This window comes from Synchiropus splendidus, chromosome 1, assembly GCF_027744825.2.
Source record: "Synchiropus splendidus isolate RoL2022-P1 chromosome 1, RoL_Sspl_1.0, whole genome shotgun sequence".
NCBI lineage: Eukaryota > Metazoa > Chordata > Actinopteri > Syngnathiformes > Callionymidae > Synchiropus > Synchiropus splendidus.
The window spans coordinates 7,889,367-7,906,996 of record NC_071334.1 but is presented as its reverse complement, the minus strand read 5'-3'; the positions used below and the strand labels follow the sequence as shown (position 1 = coordinate 7,906,996).

The 17,630-nt window shown below is 42.6% G+C and overlaps 1 protein-coding gene across 12 annotated transcripts in view; it reads right to left on the bottom strand.

Annotated features, from left to right (window-relative positions):
- Window positions 1-409: 409 nt before the first annotated feature.
- Window positions 410-17,630, bottom strand: part of ppfia1 (PTPRF interacting protein alpha 1) — a 29,834-nt gene continuing 12,613 nt past the window's right edge. For 2 of the 12 annotated variants that reach the window (XM_053853233.1, XM_053853232.1), the window contains exons 3-32: window positions 16,921-17,022; window positions 16,670-16,834; window positions 16,510-16,584; window positions 15,060-15,161; window positions 14,575-14,808; window positions 14,164-14,310; window positions 13,813-13,947; window positions 13,501-13,584; window positions 13,303-13,434; window positions 13,098-13,160; window positions 12,938-13,017; window positions 12,489-12,639; window positions 11,631-11,851; window positions 11,328-11,559; window positions 9,325-9,354; window positions 8,705-8,829; window positions 8,203-8,375; window positions 8,027-8,120; window positions 7,748-7,759; window positions 6,998-7,079; window positions 6,724-6,924; window positions 6,486-6,548; window positions 6,004-6,030; window positions 4,984-5,159; window positions 4,684-4,781; window positions 4,428-4,603; window positions 3,461-3,529; window positions 3,220-3,388; window positions 2,992-3,062; window positions 411-1,824 (exon numbers count right to left, since the gene is read on the bottom strand). In XM_053853233.1, the coding sequence (XP_053709208.1) occupies window positions 3,007-3,062; window positions 3,220-3,388; window positions 3,461-3,529; window positions 4,428-4,603; window positions 4,684-4,781; window positions 4,984-5,159; window positions 6,004-6,030; window positions 6,486-6,548; window positions 6,724-6,924; window positions 6,998-7,079; window positions 7,748-7,759; window positions 8,027-8,120; window positions 8,203-8,375; window positions 8,705-8,829; window positions 9,325-9,354; window positions 11,328-11,559; window positions 11,631-11,851; window positions 12,489-12,639; window positions 12,938-13,017; window positions 13,098-13,160; window positions 13,303-13,434; window positions 13,501-13,584; window positions 13,813-13,947; window positions 14,164-14,310; window positions 14,575-14,808; window positions 15,060-15,161; window positions 16,510-16,584; window positions 16,670-16,834; window positions 16,921-17,022 (3,474 nt within the window). In that variant the 3' untranslated portion in view covers window positions 411-1,824; window positions 2,992-3,006. Of the gene's footprint in view, window positions 1,825-2,991; window positions 3,063-3,219; window positions 3,389-3,460; window positions 3,530-4,427; window positions 4,604-4,683; window positions 4,782-4,983; window positions 5,160-6,003; window positions 6,031-6,485; window positions 6,549-6,723; window positions 6,925-6,997; window positions 7,080-7,747; window positions 7,760-8,026; window positions 8,121-8,202; window positions 8,376-8,704; window positions 8,830-9,324; window positions 9,355-11,327; window positions 11,560-11,630; window positions 11,852-12,488; window positions 12,640-12,937; window positions 13,018-13,097; window positions 13,161-13,302; window positions 13,435-13,500; window positions 13,585-13,812; window positions 13,948-14,163; window positions 14,311-14,574; window positions 14,809-15,059; window positions 15,162-16,509; window positions 16,585-16,669; window positions 16,835-16,920; window positions 17,023-17,630 lie in introns of all 12 variants that reach the window. The other 10 variants (XM_053853239.1, XM_053853236.1, XM_053853240.1 and 7 more) reach the window with 10 other exon arrangements.

Below are 17,630 nucleotides of genomic sequence, written 5' to 3'. Positions count from 1 at the left end.
AGGAACCAGGCGAGTTCTTCTAACAGTGACTATTCTATTAGCGCGTGGTGTTCCAAATCATTGTCTATGAAGCACATAAAACAAGAAGTTCTCAAACTACATACATGAAATGTATAGTAATGAACATAAAATTCACCATTTGGGCACTCAATTACACCGCTTGGGTACGTTTTAAGTTGAAGTATTTGAGGTGAAACTTGTCCTGAACAGTCCTGAAAAAATAAAATAAGAAAAGAGGTGGTCGACAGGTCATTTTTTTAACACAAAACTCAAACACAACTGCTGAAATTGACATACATACGGTTGCACCTCATTTAAAACCGGAATTTTAAAATAATCTGACTTCAGGTTGAAGTGATGCCTTTAACCTAGTGCAGGATTACAGTATAAGTTAGAATTTGATGAAGAAAGACAATAGACAAGTCATCCTGTGCAGTGGAAAATAGGTTTCAGCATTTTATTGGAAGTCAGCAATAAATAATACTGTGATAAAAATAGTTTTAAGTACTCAGACTGTACAGGGTTGTTACGAGACAAAGATCAGAAAGAAAGAAAAAAAAAACAGCGAAAGGATTTGTGCAGAAATGTTGGAATCACAGACGGAATTCTATGTGAAGCTTCAGAAGAGTGGTAATAAATACAAACACAGATAAATATAAGGCTCCGAGTTGTCGTACAAAAGGATGTTTGTGGGCGGCACCGTGGCTCATCGCCGCGGCAACAGGCCTAGGCTTAGGTGAAGTTGGTCCATTGAAGGAGAATACAACTTGAGTCGTGCGTGTCTCCAGAGGTCGGTTTCTAGAAGTTATATTAAAGGGTAATGCGGCTGCTTCTAAACCTGGGAAACATTTGTATTAAAAGTAGCGATTCTTAAGGATGATGGACTAAAAGAGCGAGACATTTACCATCATCCAGTTTAAGGACCTCGGCAATACAAGAAATCTGACCCATAATCCCCGTTGTGGTGATGTATCTTAAGAATTTGCTGACCTAAAACATAACGAAAAAGAAAAGAGATGCAGCAAACTTCTTACACACAAGTTTACTCATTTTCAAACATGACCTAAACGTTGGATTCATGTCCCGGCTGTAAAAGCTTACGCGGAGGGGTCAGTTCTGCTGATATATGGCTTCAATTCTTTAATTTAAAATTCTCTATTTGGTATCACAGGTATGTAAGAAACAGGAAAATAAGGATATCGTATCACGTGTTTCGGGTGATATGTGTCATCGTTGTCAGCAGCACACTCACAGTGTTGGCAGTCAGAAACACTGCAGCAGTTAGTCTGATAAAAACACGCGCACACACATGTCCAGGAACCTAAAGACACAACGTAACAAGGCTACAAACAAGAACGGATACAGAATTAAGTTATACCATCATTATCATATCAAAGTCATTTTAGCATAAATTTGCTGATTAGATTTAAAATCAAAAAGAGAAAAAAAACATCTGGTCAATAAAATGAGGATTATAAAAACAAAAAAAAGACTAGATAAAAATGTCTGTTGGTAGAAATATACAAACTGCAGACACATTCAATTCCATCCGAACTCCACAAAAGGGTGTTTAAAAAAAAACAAACAAAAAAACGGGAGTTTGATTAAAAGGACAGAGGCAGCAAAAATATGACATCAGTCAAAAATCATCAACGTCCCACTGGGTCATTTAAATATTCTTTAGGTATATCTTGAATCCTGCGGGTGGCGCTGGTGAGTAAAGTCTCTTTAGTGTTTTAGTTCTTCGTTTTTCCGGCTAAGGATTCGCCTTCTTCCGCACGCCAGCTGTTACCAACGGTTACCTATAGAAGTAATGAGGATAAACTGAGAAAGAACAGATGGACAGAGAGAAAGAAGGCAGGGGGGAAGAAAGGATGGATGGAGAGGTGGATGGATGATGGAGGGTGGGGAAGAGAGAGAGAGAGAGAGAGAGAGAGGAAAGAGAGAAGCGTAAACGTGCGTTATTAAAGCAGAACCCAGCAGAACAATAAAGCTGTATCAGATGAAGATTTAACCCTCTGAGGTTTTGTTGAACTTCGCCAGCACTCGGACCAATTGCAAATCATAACTACCCCAAATGAATAACACGACATTTCACAATTCTGCAAAACCTAAAATAGTTGAATTGTGCCATAAAAAAGGTAAATAATAAGGTGAGCAACTTGAATACGCCCATTAAGTATTTCACTCATCCATAATATTTCCAATACAGACTAGCAATTAACCCGAAAACATGAAACCTGTTAGCAGCCTCCTATGATTTTAAACGTCTCTCATTTGAATAAGATGAGTATCATTGTAAATAGGATTTTCAAAACAATCTACAATTAATAAGAAATATATATATATAGACCGTACACTCCAGACAAAAGAGTGCACCGGTATATTAGCCGCGCCCACTGAATTTAAGAAGGAAAATAGATCTTGTTCCTACATAAGCTGCAGTGGTCTCTAAGCCGCGGGTGCAGTGGTGCTGGTCTTAAAAATGCATGAGGATCACTTCTAAAGTAAAACTAAACTCCAGCATGGAGACTGCCTCTTGAAACAAACTGGCCAATGTTCTGAACTGGAATCATCAACTCCTCACATCTTTTATTGACATTAAAGCGCTCAAATGTGTCCCAAAAGTTCAGACACCGCAGCCGGTCTCAGCTGCTGCTTCTCGTCTCCGCTCCTCCACGAGATCAGCTCTGTGGACGGAGCTGCAGACCCGCGGGCGAAAGCAGCGCATTTTGCGCACTTTAAGGTAAATAAAACGTCTGTGGTGTCATGGGTTTGATGTGATGAGGCTCAATATTTTGGCAACACGACGCTCTTTAGCCTGTAAACATCCATATATCAGTCGCATTGGGGGGTTCAGAACGCGAGAAAAAAGTTGAGGCTTATACTCTGGAAAGCACAGTTATAAAAACCACAAAATTTTCCTGGACCTACGAGTAATACAAGAACCTCAGAGGGTTAAAGGGCGCAACCAGTGAGAGCAGTTCTTACCGTTGAGGTTGTGTGTTAACAAGAGTAGGTCCTGACTGTGGCAGTGTCCAGCCTCTGTATAGACTGACTTCCTGTGTTTGCGTGTCGGTAACATGCAGAGAAGTGTTAGTTGCAGAAGTCATCAACAGCAAAGCACAAACCAGTGAGAAGAATTAGAGTCGCACAGCTTGCAGACAATCGACTGCATGAAGACGTGCAGACGGATGGTGGGGGCGGGGGTCTTCTTACCATCCATGGGACTTCTCTTTGGCTGCATGGAGGGAGACGCCGTGTTGCTGCTGGTCACTCTGAAGTTTGCAGGCAGCGTGTCGGAGGCACCCAGCGATATCACCCTCATGTCTTTGGGTCGAAACTTCTTTCTCCATGATGGAGCACGACGGAAGTTCTTGTCGTCGTCCTGCAGCGGAGGATCCAGGATGGTAAAGACTTGCTTTGTGATAATGAAATACGTTGGTGGTCGATTCCTCACCTCTTCCATTCTGCGATCTGTTCCGATGGCCAGGAGACTGTTGTACTCTCGCTCCAGGGTCGCTCTGGCCTACAGGGACAACAGACAAGTGGTGATGTACATGTCAAAAATAGCCTCCCAAAAAGCATGTTTGCCTAAGAACATTGACCATTTACAGTTAATAAAATGCACATATTGTAGTAATTCTTGCATTTATTTTAACCATCAACTTTTGAAAACTAAATTCCAGCACTCATTTGTTCCATTAGACCAGGGGTTCTTAACCTTTTTGATCTTTCCTTTTTGGCCCACTTTTCCCAGAACAATGGGACTGGGGTCCATTCAGTAGAACTGATTCATACTCTTGATTTCATTTGTGATCAACAAATCATATTTACTCTAGTCACACGTAAGCAAACCAAAATCTTGTGAAATTAATCATGTGATCATCGCAAAGATATTTGTCATCGAAAATTCCAACCAGCAACAGAACTAGGTGGGAGTCATTTGTTCATCAAATTTTCTGAAGAAAAAAATACACTTCATGCAAAACAATTGGAAAAAACTGAATAAAATTCAGAATAAAATAAACATAATAAAACCATGTCTAAATATCAGAAAATAAAAGTAATATATTTTATTGAAACTCCATAGAAGATATAAGTAAAGTGTCAATGAAAGTATCGCCATAAATGTTCTCCAACAGGTGCTTTCATGAAGAGTGTTTACTGTTGGAGAGTGTGACATCACTTTCTTTATCATTTTTCTTTTCAGGAACTTCTCTATAGTTGTTAACTATCACAGATTTGCAGCTGTAAAGTCAAATCAGTGACACACTACTGCCACCATATGTGGCTAATGTATTACAACTGAGCGTCTCGAGGACCAAAGGTGTAAAACAAGAGAACTTTTAGTGGCCCTCGAGGAGGCGGTCGCGGCCCGACAGTTAAGATTACACAACATTTTCTCTGCATGAGACTCTTCATACCTGTGTGTTCTGCATAGGGATCTGTAGCAGCAGAGCAAGAGTGTTGTGGTCGAAGGTCTCATCCAAGGACAGCAGGGCTCCATGGACTCCGCTCTCATAGAGGTTTGCACTGTACTCTTTCAGGCCAATTGACTGAACCCAGCTGATGAGGCGCTCATTACTCCACACAAGCACGTCTGATGATATCATCACAGGTTATTGAGATAAGAAGACCTGACGAACTGCACTGTGAGAGAGTCAAGGCTAAATAGGTTACCTTTAAGGTCCATCTGAGATTCCTCTCTTTTCCTTTCAAGCTCTTTCCTGTCGTAGTTCAGTCTCCGCAAACACATGACTCCACACTGAAAGCTGTTCCTGTTGCACACATACATAGGGGGATGGTAAATATTTCATATATTATTTGGATGACAGTGCACGTGTTGGTGGCTTTTGCATTCCAACATGACATGTTTGTCACTGTACGTTCAGCCTTTCACATTATTCCAGAATGTACTTCATATAACCACAAATGTTTTGCCCACTAGTCACAGCAGATCATTCAGTGTCCTTATCTAACCTGTGAAAGCTATCCACCATCTTCAGCTGTCCTCGCAGGTCCTTTTTGGTCAGGTGGTCCAGCATGCGGGCGTCCACCAGGGATTCCATGAAGTAGGAGCGGTACTGTGGGAGACCCAGGCTGGGCAGCCATTCATTACCTATCCACTCATGATTCATGTCGCCGTACGCCAGCGTCTGCTCAGACAGCACAATTCAACAATTAAAGTGAAACACGTACAACTCAAGTGTGATAGCTGCAGTAATGTGAGTAGCAACAGAAGTTATTTCTTCTTGTACTGGTACAGTGGAATGAATCTGGTTTCCATATACATCATGTACAAAACCAGCGGTTTTCAAATTTTAATAATGCATACATTTTATAAACTTTTTTTTTTTCTCTGAGCCCATTTAACATTCTGGTTATCGAAATTAGAAAAGGCGTACTAATAAAAAAAATACAACCAGATAATATTCAATAATAATAATGATAATAATAAATCATACTTAATCTAGTCAAATAACATACAATCACATTAATTTCCTCCACAAGGTCAATAACTTTCTCAACAGCTGCATTTTCAAAGAAACATATTTGAAATGATTTGACCGTAAAAGCTGGAAGACTTCAGAAAGGTCAGGAGAAAGGTCGATAATGCTGCCACAGCTACTGACACCACACAGCCACCAGCAAAATCTTGAGTAAAACTGTAATGTCAAGGTTATTTTTGTTCACATTGGAACACTTGGGCTTAGAATTTCATTGGATTTAAGGTCAGAGATGACAAAAGTCATACTTAACATTTGGAGGTGCTGTTCATGCACTGTCTTGGGCTACTGGCTGTGCCATTTCATGATTAATTGTTCAATTTGCAGGGTTGTGTTTGTGAAAATGGTGTAGACAGAGAAAGTGCTGTGTTAAACCGTGGTGAAAACAAAAGCAGCAGACCACCTTAGTAGCGCTTGGTTATTTCAAACAACACAATGAGGTCAAAAGTGCAACGTAAACGAAAGCGAGATGAAAAAGTGGGAGGAGTCCAACCTGGGCCCAGCTGCCCTCGTCATCCTCCTGGTGTTAGCGTGTTAGCATGCGTGAAAAAAGAGAGGCGAGGTTAGGGCATCGAACACTTGTTAATAAAAACACACTGGTGTTTTGGTGAGGGAACATTGATGGTTGATTAACAGCGATTCACTGACTGCCAGTCTACTAAGATTTAAAAAATATGAGGCAAAAATATGCTAAATACCGACCTTTCACTGAAAACCAAAAGCAAAACTGAAGCTGCATTTATGTTGTCAGTTGTTGGCATGCAGACACCTTGATAAACACACACAGACGCATGCACGGAGGGAGGACAAAACTACCATCTCCACACACTAACTAACTCTACAGCAAAGCAGTGATCAGGTTCCAAGTCTCTGGGCCAGTCTCAAATCATGAGGGATGATGCAACAATGGCACAACACCACTTGGATCAAGACCTGTGGCTGCAGGAATCAGCCTGCCTATCAAAGGAGACTAACCGTGGGGGGCGTGGCCGCCAAACTTTCCATTTCTTCATGCGTGACCCAAACGTTTCCTGTGGACTGATCATGTGACCCCCGAGTGAGCGAGTGAGGAGGTTAAGAGAGAAGCGTGACAGACAGGGAGGAGTAGAAAAACGAGCCCAGATAAACAGTGTTAATTCATTAATTAAAGATGAGCAAATCAGGTGAGACAGGCTGCGTGTCAGTATCAGATGTGTGCCGTTTTCGGATGTACCGTTCTGGACGTGGGAGGAGCAGACGGGCTGGTGAGGGACATGATTTCTTGGATGGCAAGGCGGAGCTTAAGTCGGTGCAGTGGATTGCTGATGCCGATTTCTCTCTGGATCTCTGTGTCCGACAGCGCGGACATGATGGCGCCACTCTTGACATTGGCCCGACAGGCAGCCACGTACCAGGCCGGCATGCCCACCCAGAGCTGTTGGAGTCCAGACACACATTAGATGTGACGCATACTCAGTGATGTGACATCGGATGAGCAAAAGCTATACCTCAAGCCAGACCACCACGGTGGGACCGTCCCACTGAGCGAAAGGCAAGCCTTGTCTTCGAGCTTCTTCAAGCAACTCATGTCTGAAACGAACAACAACAGTGATTCCTTTACACATAAACACACCAATTCAAAACCACGGCAGCTGCAGAAAAAAGAAACACACCGGTGTTCATTCAAAGCCGCCATCATGTTAATAATAAAAAGTAACCAATTCAATCACCAGTAAGCATTTAAGATGATTACCAGTCATCAGATTTTCACATACGGGACGTACCAAAGCTTTACACCTTAACCATACATTCCCAATCATGCAAAGATGGAGGTCATGTTTGGGAAATATTTGTCAAATATTCCTCTCATGCACGTTTATCAAACCGACCACGACGGACAAATGTTTGAGGAATAGAATCAGAGGTGTATTTAAGCAGTTGCAAAACAGATTCATGGCAGGGTGCAAGCCCCTGCTGGTGACCACCAACACCACTAGATGGAGCTGTGGGGGACAGATTCCTACAACAGAGAAGGATGAAGAGAAAACAGGACGGCGCTGATACTGTTTCAGTCTCAAAATGGAAAAAAATCATGCACATGAAGGCAAACTGTGCACACACAAGCTAGTTAGTGGAACTGGTCCCGGAATGGAAGCCAAGAGAAGAAGTGAGGGGAAACCCAACAAGCATTTGATCCTGAGAGTAAAGAAGCCAGAAGGAAACTGATGAGGTCAGGCAAAAATCATGAACCCACTTACCCGGTCTTTGGACTACAACATGGTGGACGGGGGTGGGTGACAAATAGAAGAGGACGTGGAGAGAGAATGAATTAAAAAGGTTCAAGCTGCATGTGGAGAAGATTACGTGATGTCACTGCACCTCACGGCAGTGACGTGAAAGCGACTACAATGATTTGTTTGCTCAGAGCAAATGGTGACGGTGAGCACACATTAAAACATGACATTGATTGAGAGTGCAGGGGGAAGCTGGTGAGCTGGGTTACAGCGCTTGAGCAGGATGGACGGAAAGACACCTACTTTTTCTGCAGCTTCCTGTTCTTCTCAGCGGCTCCTCCCAACGTTCCCATTCCCAAACCGTCCTTTGGCGAGTTCTCACCCTCTGGAGTTCCTGCTGTAAGCACACCGATATCTAAGTATTGGCCCCAGTCCCACAGTTTAGTTCAGGAACCCTATATGCATTTCCAAATTCTGACCTTGACTAGGGGACTCTTTTCCAGGAATGCTGGGTCGGCCCTTCTCCTTCTTCCCGAATAGGCGTCCGATTGAAGACTTGATACTTTTCTTTTTGGCAGCCTTGTTGAGAGAATCCTGGCTGCTGTTGCTGCTGCTGGGGTCACTGCCCTGACCATCCTGCAGACCGGCCAGCCTGGGCACAGAGAAGCCAAACTGTTAAGGCTGAAACACATTTCATATACTGTACACACTGAAATCAGGTTATTAGACTGAGAAAACATGTAATGCAAAGTGGTAGTCGCCGTGTAGCATCAGTATCACAGCCATATATATCATCGGTTGGCTGGACATATGTAGAATAAGACCGTTTTTTCCACAATAATTTGGTCCAAAAAGTGTAAATATAGAATTCTATCATATGAGGATGATTTTACAGGTTCACACTCCATGTACCCAGTAAATATAATCCTTTATGTCAAACGGCTTTATCTTTATTTGTATAGAGGTGAGCATTTTCTTTACCCCCTGATATCCCGAATGTCCTCTTGGCTGGCAGCGTGTCCTCCCTCTCTGTTCAAACGCATGGAGCGGGGAGTTGTGGGAGGAGACGTTTCACATCGGATTGTGGCTTTGTCATCCTGAGAAGCCTGCAATGAGAAAAACATAGAAACAGCCTGAAAAATCTGAAATGTGAAACATCAGTATTTTTCTGCAAAGAGAAAAACACAATGAAAAAAATGACACATCTGGACAACTGGATAGTTAGATATTGTGATTCATATTAAACAACTAATATTACAGAGTGTCAGTCAAGGTTGAGTTCACTCCATCAAATGTGTAATAATTGATAAATATTAAGATAAATGGTTAATGTGAATTATATTTTAAACACAAACAAGAGCTAAATTTTATCTTTTGGCTTCTGACCCAGCATTAGTGAATTTAAGATTATCCTAAGATCATGTTTTACATTTTCTTTTTGTGCTCTACTTTTCCATGTCTACACAACTACATGTTTCTTTCAAGGAAAAAGTGACCTTAACATGCTTGAGTATTTGACACGGAGCAAAAACTCGCAACAGTGCAGGGTGGGACTGGTTACATTAAGAAACAAAGACACCGGAAAGCGTCCTCTAGTTTACCTTCCTGCGGTGCTTGCGCAGGTCACTAGGCTGAAGCATGAAGAGGAGAAGAAAAGAAAGTTAGTGAGATGCACAGCATAGAGAGAGGACACACACACACACCCAGGCACAGAGCAGAAGTGATTAACTGTTATAAAGGAGATCGAAAAAGACAGGGCAAAAGGTCACACTGCAGACGTTTGGTGGGTGCAGCCGCTCTATTACTTATATAGCCAACAATGTAAGAAAGAATCGGAGACAATTTTATGAGCCTTTGCTCAGATTTTCCAGCATACAACTTAAAGTGGGGGATGGGCTCTTTCCTCTCTAGCATTCCTAACAGGCCTGGCATCAGCAATGCAAATAAAGCTTCCAGCCGCCACATTTCTGAGCTCTCATTTGCCCCAGGAGCAAAATATCTAATCACTTGTTTCCTTTCCTCGACAACTGAGAGGCCAATGCTTGGGGAAGAGAGAGGAGACTAGAAGTACAGCAGGAACCACTGTGACAGCAGATCATGTCTTTGTGTCTAGAGCCAGACAATGTCAATATACTGATACTTTTAAACAAGTACAGCTAAATTGTTATTTCTGTTTTTTAACAATTCACGTAAGCCTTTGGCATATTTGAAGAAGGCTGCTAACTTTGTTGACAGGTAGAGGGAGGAACATATTCGACGTTCTTCCTGCCTGTATCTAGTACTACATGTCAGTACATGGGCTTATCGGTTCTACACAAGAACATTTTTGTTGTTCAAACAAACCCGATGACAGTAAAAGGTTTCCACTTAACCACCTTTCAACATTGGTAAGGACTAAAAAACAGATCCCTAGACTGGCTGCACCCACCAAGTTCAACAAATACCTTCACAGTACCTGAAAACAAGGCGCATAACAACTAGCCGGCGGCGCAGGACTGAGACCAGCCGCGCCATACGGCAGGTAAGTTACAGTCTGCTGCGAGATGACGAAAGGATCATAGTAGTACTGCTGCGGGCAGGCAGGGGGCAGCACAAACACACTTATAAGCATAAGCTCTCACGACAGCGTCAGAAGTTAATATCAAGGCAGATTTAAATTTTTTAAAAGAGGGCACCCTGGAAGAAGGCATGTTAGTAAAAATGTTTTCATGAGAGACAAATTACGTCGTTTACTATGTGGACATTTACATTCATATAGGGGTGTGTCATGTTTAGTTTAGTTCACTATTTAATGCAAGGAATTGGACTTTCTGATCTTTTATTCTCATTAAATGTACATAGTGAGTTGACTAAATTAATATTAACATTCCTCGCACACAATGGAAGAAAAGTCCTGTCAGAGTTCTGACTAATCTGGACTAGGTTAAAAGTTAGTTCAATTGTGATCCAGTTCCATGTTGTTCACTCTTATCATCCCACACGTTTATTCTCTGCCAAACGTACCAGTGCATTAATGTGAGCCTTTTCTGCAAGTCATTAAGCACTCATCATCTTTTGAATGGATAAAAATGAATTTTATGTTGCCCACAACATGAATAGGGATTATATTAACTGATGAAAGGAGGGAGTAGAAATTTCTATGGAAACCCAGCTGTCTTCAAATCAAAAGTCTGTCTGTCTGTCTCCAGTTCATGAGTTGAAAAGCAGCAACAGACGACTCACAAAGGTGGCATCAGTTGTGTGTGTATGAACAAACAGGTATGTTTAAGCTGCTCAAAATGCTTTGGTGTTTGTTATTTTTGAACAGTTGAAACTGGAACTGAGTTCCGGGGACAGCACATCACCCACTTTTGCCGTCACTGTCCCTATTCCATTGTAATAACAGAACTTTCTGAAAGACTGAACTTGAAGTACATGTAACAAAGTGGATACAAAAATTCTAAATTTTATTTTGATAAACCTGAACTACCATGAGCACGGCGATTACTGAATTATGTCAATAGATTTGGGGTGTTTTTTCCCAAACAAACAGGTGAATAGTATAATGCAGTAGTGTTGTGTAAAATCTGTCTAATAAATGTCTTCGTTAACTGATGAAGGTTACCAGGGTCATGACGCCCATTCGGTCCAGTTCCCTATTGGGACTGCGGGGGATCCTTCTTGGTGTGGAGCTACCAGAGCCTGGTGGTGAACCACCCACTGAGGAGCCGGCACACAGCGATGGAGGAATGGAGCTCATAGAGCGGAAACGCCCTCCAAGACTGTCACCACTTCCCACTCGACACTCGATCTCCTCCGCCCGGATGGCAGTGTTCTCCTTCTCCTCTTGGATCATTCTAAACGTGAAGAGAATGCAATGTTAGACATAAAGAGAACTACTCCGGTAAAAACAGAACAGAGGCCTCACCGTATTTCGTTGTTAATGGCATCGAGCTGTTCCTGCAGCATCAAAGCCAGTGTTTGGGCATCTGCCTGGCCAGGCGACAGAAGGTCTACCGAACTGAAGATAGTCTCACGGTCATCCTCCAGGTCAGATGCATCCATGTCACTCTCGAAAGCGTGGGCCACGTTGGCCAGCACGTTAGCCTGCTGCACGCGCTCCCACTCCTGCTCGTTCAGGGTCTGCACCTGAGGGCACCACAGAGCAGAGAGCACTGGTGAGTAAACTGGCATGATCAACCACAACAGAATACTCAGCAACAGTTGACTTACATGTCGCTGATGTCCAGAGTGAAAGCAAACATAGAGAGAAGAGAAGAAACACTCCAATATAAACAAAAGGCCCGAAACACGTGACAGAAACCAGATGAGTGTCTGAAGGTGAAGCCATCACCAAATAAGACTAACTAGACTCTGGTTTACAATTCATTGTGTTTGAAAAGAATTATTGTTGAAAGCATGAATGCTGAGGCCTCATGTTGGCTTGAATTAGATAATAAACATGAGATTAGTTCAATTAAACGGACGTTTACACAGGTGCAATCAAACTCCAAGAAAACAAAAGACATGGTAACCACAGTCGGGTCTACATCATTTTTGTTTTATCAGGGACACTGCAAGTCCAATCCGCTTGATAGATTCAAAGGTTGCCAATTTCATACTTGAGGTCTCACTGACATCAGTGCTGACGTCTTTATTACAGGGTTCAGTATTTCAGGAAATAGATCACATTTATAAAGTGTGTGATAGAAAAACAAATATTTTCAGTCTGATGCAGCACAGCATCAAGAAAGACTCCATCAATGAGGGAACCATTCAAACATACCTTGGACGGCTCGTCCCGCAGGGCGGCCACTCGCCCCTTTTGAGGTCGCCTCAGAACCAAAGCACCACCAAAGTGATCCGAGTTACTGTCCATCATTGACGATGCCGACACTGGATATCTGAAGTCTGGAGTACTGCCCATCGGTGAACGTCTAGAGAAAGTATAAACATATTAGTAACCTCCTTGGCAGTTGTAATAATAATTATTTCAGAATAGTGTTGACAAAGCGCTGTAAAGAGGACAGAACTTAAACAAGAGTTTACTGGCTACAAGTGTATACATGCAGAAACACAAATGTGGTTCATTGATGTCTCAGTCGAAAAAACAGGATGATATGACCAAAAGTCTACAAAATTTGTTTTAAGAATTTCGGCATGCGAAGTGCGATTGAGCGGGTGTAGCGCTCAATGCAAGCTGTATTTTAACACTACATGAAGGTGAGCACTGACCCGTGTAGTAAGGAGTTGTTCCCGCCGCGTCCCTGCTCTGTCTCTGCTCTCATTGTCTCAATTTGGATCAGCAGCTGATCCTGACACCACAGAATTATTTGTCAGTAGAACAGACAGTGTACTCAGAAACACACGCTAATCATTTCACTTTTTCATTTACCTTTTCATGGTGAGATTCCTCAATCAGTTTCTTGGTGTGCTCCAGTTCCCTGATCAGGGCATTCTTAAGAAATCCCAGAAGACAGATTGAGTGTGTTATGTCAATAACAAAATTAAAACAGGTTGAAAGCAAATCTTAATGCCTAGAGTGACTCGAGTCTTCCTAAAAGGTACATTAAAAAAATAATGTGGCATCTGAGCGTCACCTTGTCCTCCAGGGCAGACATCCTTTCCTTCAGGTGCAGCTGAAGTCGTTCATTGGACTCGGTCAGCAGCTTGTCAACGGTCTCTGAAAGTCGCTTGTTGTGCTCTTCATTCATCTTCTCACGCTGTCGCGCCTGAAGACATAGAGAGTTAAAATACATCCTGGCAACTGTAAGAGTAGCCTTTGCTGAATTGCTCACTCTCAGAAGCTCCTGGTTCTTCTCCTCTAGCTGTGCCTCCAGCTGTTTTAGTCTCTCCTCCACGTTGCCATGGCGTTCCTCAGCCTGTGGGTCAAAATTTAGATTAGGAATATTTCATTATCATGACTAAGATGGTCGACAACCATATCAACACCAGTTTAGACTTCAAATGTCTGCTTTATTACAATTATTTATTTTATCACAAAAAAAAAATATTTTTTTTAACTTCAAAATATTGGTGATAAGGGGATTGTTTTTTCCCTCTGCAGTGAATAGAGGCACATCAACGAAATGTTTGGAACATGTTGGTACCTTAGTGAGGGCGGCAACTCTTTGAGCCAGCTCTGCCTCCACCTCAGGCAGGGTCTCAGCTTTACGAATGGTTTGCTGAAGCTTCTGCTCAGCGAGCTCCAGCTTCTCTTGCAGCTGTCGATTCCTTTCTTCGGTCTGAAAAGTAAGCATTGACGGTATGTCGTGAAATTTGTTGAACATACAATTAAAGGAAAAAAGGACAAACAATGGTGATAACTTTTAGGCAACTGAAAAACTTTTCAGACCAGAAAAAACAAGTCAGTCGATATCAAAGAAACTACTTATGTGAATCAGAGAATCAAGATTAATGGTGTTGTGAGCAGCAAATAAAAGAGAAGTTTAAGAACACACCTGTCTGAAGAGTGAATCCTTGTTTGCCACTTCGTTCTCCAACTTGTCGTTAAGGTCGTGGACGGAAGTCGCCTCTCGCTGAGCTGCTAGGTAACGTTTCTCCAGAGTAGTGATCCTCTCCTCCATGTCTTCCTTCTGAGCCATTGACTGCAAACACATCAACCAAGTGCACAGACGTCATCGTTATTGAAGTCTTTCATGAAAAAGAGCATGAATTCAAATCAGATTTTTGTTTAAATTGTATTTTTTTTTGTCCCTCAATATTATATGACGAAAAAATAAGCGCATGGTTAATCTGGATTGTCAACAGTTGATTTAAGTATTTATTTTCAGCATAAATAGGATTACAAATGACAGTAAACAAGCTCACTCAGGTCTTCAAACAACGCGCAATGATTTAAAATCCATCACCTCTCTTAGGTCCCTCTGAAGCCGTGTGTTGGAGTCTTCAGACTTGATGAGGTCTTTTCTGGCAGTGTCCAGGTCCTCCTCCAGCTCCGACACCCGCCCTGCCATTGTTGCCATGCGCTCCTTCATCTGACTGAGATCAGCTGTCTGGCGGTCCACCATCTCTTGGAGCTCACCGACCTTTCTGTAGCCCGGTGCGGACTCATCTTCTTGACTTAAGGAGCCGTCTGATGACCTCTGCAAACCATGGCACAATTATAGCAACCAACTACATGTCTAGCGTTTCTTGCTGAGTAACGGCAAAAACATTTATTACATGTGGACATGGGTTTTCATTTTCAATAGTTGCCATTTTGTAGAATGTAAAATGTAGGTTTGCTCTGTGATCACATGAATAACTAAACCCCCAAAGAAATCGTAGTGTAGAAATATGGTAATGAATTGTGTGGAAAAATATTCTTCAGAATCAATATAATGGTGTGACAAACCTTGCCATTGGTGTTGGGAGTGTTTTCAGAGTTGTGGTTCACGTCACTGGTGCCATCCGCCAATCCTCTCTTCAGACTGCTCTGCTCCCGCAGGTATGCCAACTGCAAAACCATAACACACACACAAATGGATGAGAATCTTTGGTTTGACTGAAGTCAGTTTTAGGTTTCTCCACAACGAATGGTTAATGTAGTGTATTTATGAGGAATTAAGATCGGTCTTCTCAATTTGTGCCAATGAGCAAGAGATCCCCTCAATCATTTCAAACCATGGATGTCATCTAAAACGGCTGACGATGCTGTTGACCCAATGAAATGTAAACTTAACAATTAAAGCGGGAAGCAATTTAAAAAAAGTCTACTGTCAGCAATTTTAAGAGTTGCAAACCAAGTAATCTCTACAGTTTCTCTCATCAGCATTGTCTACTTACATTCTTCCATTAAGCACGAAACCTCAGGACGACCAAACCAAAGTGTGTCACACAGAGACGAGTAAAGTAGCAAAAAGCCACCTTGCCTCAGGATATGAGGGCCACATATAAAAGCTGTGTGTGTGTGTGTGTGTGTGTGTGTGTGTGTGTGTGTGTGTGTGTGTGTGTGTGTGTGTGTGTGTGTGTGTGTGTGTGTGTGTGTGTGTGTGTGTGTGTGTGTGTGTGTGTGTGTGTGTGTGTGAGCTAGGAACAAAAGATGAAGAGGGCAGGAAGTATGGGGATATCTAGGACACTTCTGAAAAGCAACCAGAGGATATAAAATAGCAATGGATTTTGTTTGGAAAGGTTGCATAAGAATTGTGTGGCTGGCCAAGATGAAGTTATGAACATCACCTCTGCTCTCATTGAGTTTAAAACTCCATGAGAGACACCTGGTTTTGTTAACAACCCTACAGTGGAAAGGGAAAAATCTGCTTCGCTAGTGTGGCATCATCATTTCTTGGCGCCATCTCTAGCATATGCATTTGTAGTGCACTGCCGTTTTGTTTGACAAATTGTACCTGGTCAAAGATGACAGTTCCTGTTGGGTCACCTGTTTGACCACACATGAAATGAGTGTGTGTTTTGTATCTAAACCACACCCGCAGGTAAATACTCCCTGAGCAACATAACTGCTTCCATTGACTTTTGTTAAATTGCTGTCACAATGGTATGCTACCATGGAATGTTAATGGTTAAAAGGGGATGCTAAAGAAGAATAATCTGATCAGTCAAGCTCTTGAGTCAATTGATTTTTCATATGCAAGTTGGACTAAGGATTGCGTAGACACAGGTTGATGAAGGCGCATGACTGAGTAATGACCATTTCAACGTTCCTCGACAACATGCTTGTCCTTCAGAAGCCTGTTCAGAAGAATTTGCTTTCAAGTTTGAGGCAAGCGTTTTAGCCAGCATTCATGTCCAGACAGGTCAGAGTACAGCGACTGCTGCTAGGATGCTCTCGATGTGTGGTCACTCACTTCTTTGTGTGAGATGGTGAGTTGCTCCTCCAGAGCACTGCATCGCTCCAGAGCCACGCGGAGTCTCTCTCTCACCTATGAGACAAAAATGCATGTTATCACTGTGAACATGAGGCCGCCTGACTTTCTGTAAATACATATCGTGAAGAAAGGGTCTCACCTTCTCATCGAGGGCTTTATGATGTTCAAATAACGACTTGAGTGCTTTGAGTACTTCCACTTCACTGGAGACCCCTGCAGGAGACTGTGCCTGCCGCTTTACGACTGTCATTCTCAGACTGCGCTCATGTCGTGATACCAGACACTCAAGGTGCTCCAACAACAGCTGAAAGACAGAGAGCAGAGCTGTGTCACATACTTGTGGGCCGCACAGACCGACCCGACACAGATAAAAAAGATCAATGGACTCACCCGTGTGTTGTTCCTCTCCGCCTTTAATTCAGCAATCTCTTCCTCTTTTTCCAAGAGCTGCTCCCGACACACATTCACCTCCTTCGTCAGAGCAGCAAACTCCTGCAACAGAAGGCGCACACAACCATTCAAATGATATCCTTTTTACTCAGTCTGAGGTCTGCATGAATGATATAATATAGACTCTTCAAGAATACCACCAAAAAAGTATTATTAATAAGCACATTATTTCTGTCTGACTGATTGGCTTTTAATCTCCAAGCATGGAAGGAGGGCAGATCTCTTAATGTAACGGTGGAGCCAGCAGAGTTGCTTTTACTCAGTTGGTTATCTGTGTTGCGTCCCTCACAGACAGGGAAACTGAGATCCCAAGTTGCGTCTCAGTCACGGAGGAGCCATCTGATGTGGTTCAGGCATCTTGTCAGGATGCATATTGAAGAGATTGTATCTCTTTCCTAGGAACGCCTTGGGTGTCCGCTAGGGAAAATGGGGGAGGTCTGCCGAGTTGAAACAGGAAGGAACTGTAAGGTTCCATCAGGATTTGCCTTCCGTGGTGGTATAATGCGGTGCAGGTGTTGGCAGAACACGGAAATATATGATCACCAGTTAGGACTCGGCATCCATCTGTGAAAACAAACCTCTCTGCCCCAACTTCTTTATCCTATTTCCCCACCTAGGGACAGAAAATTCAAACACACACACACACCATT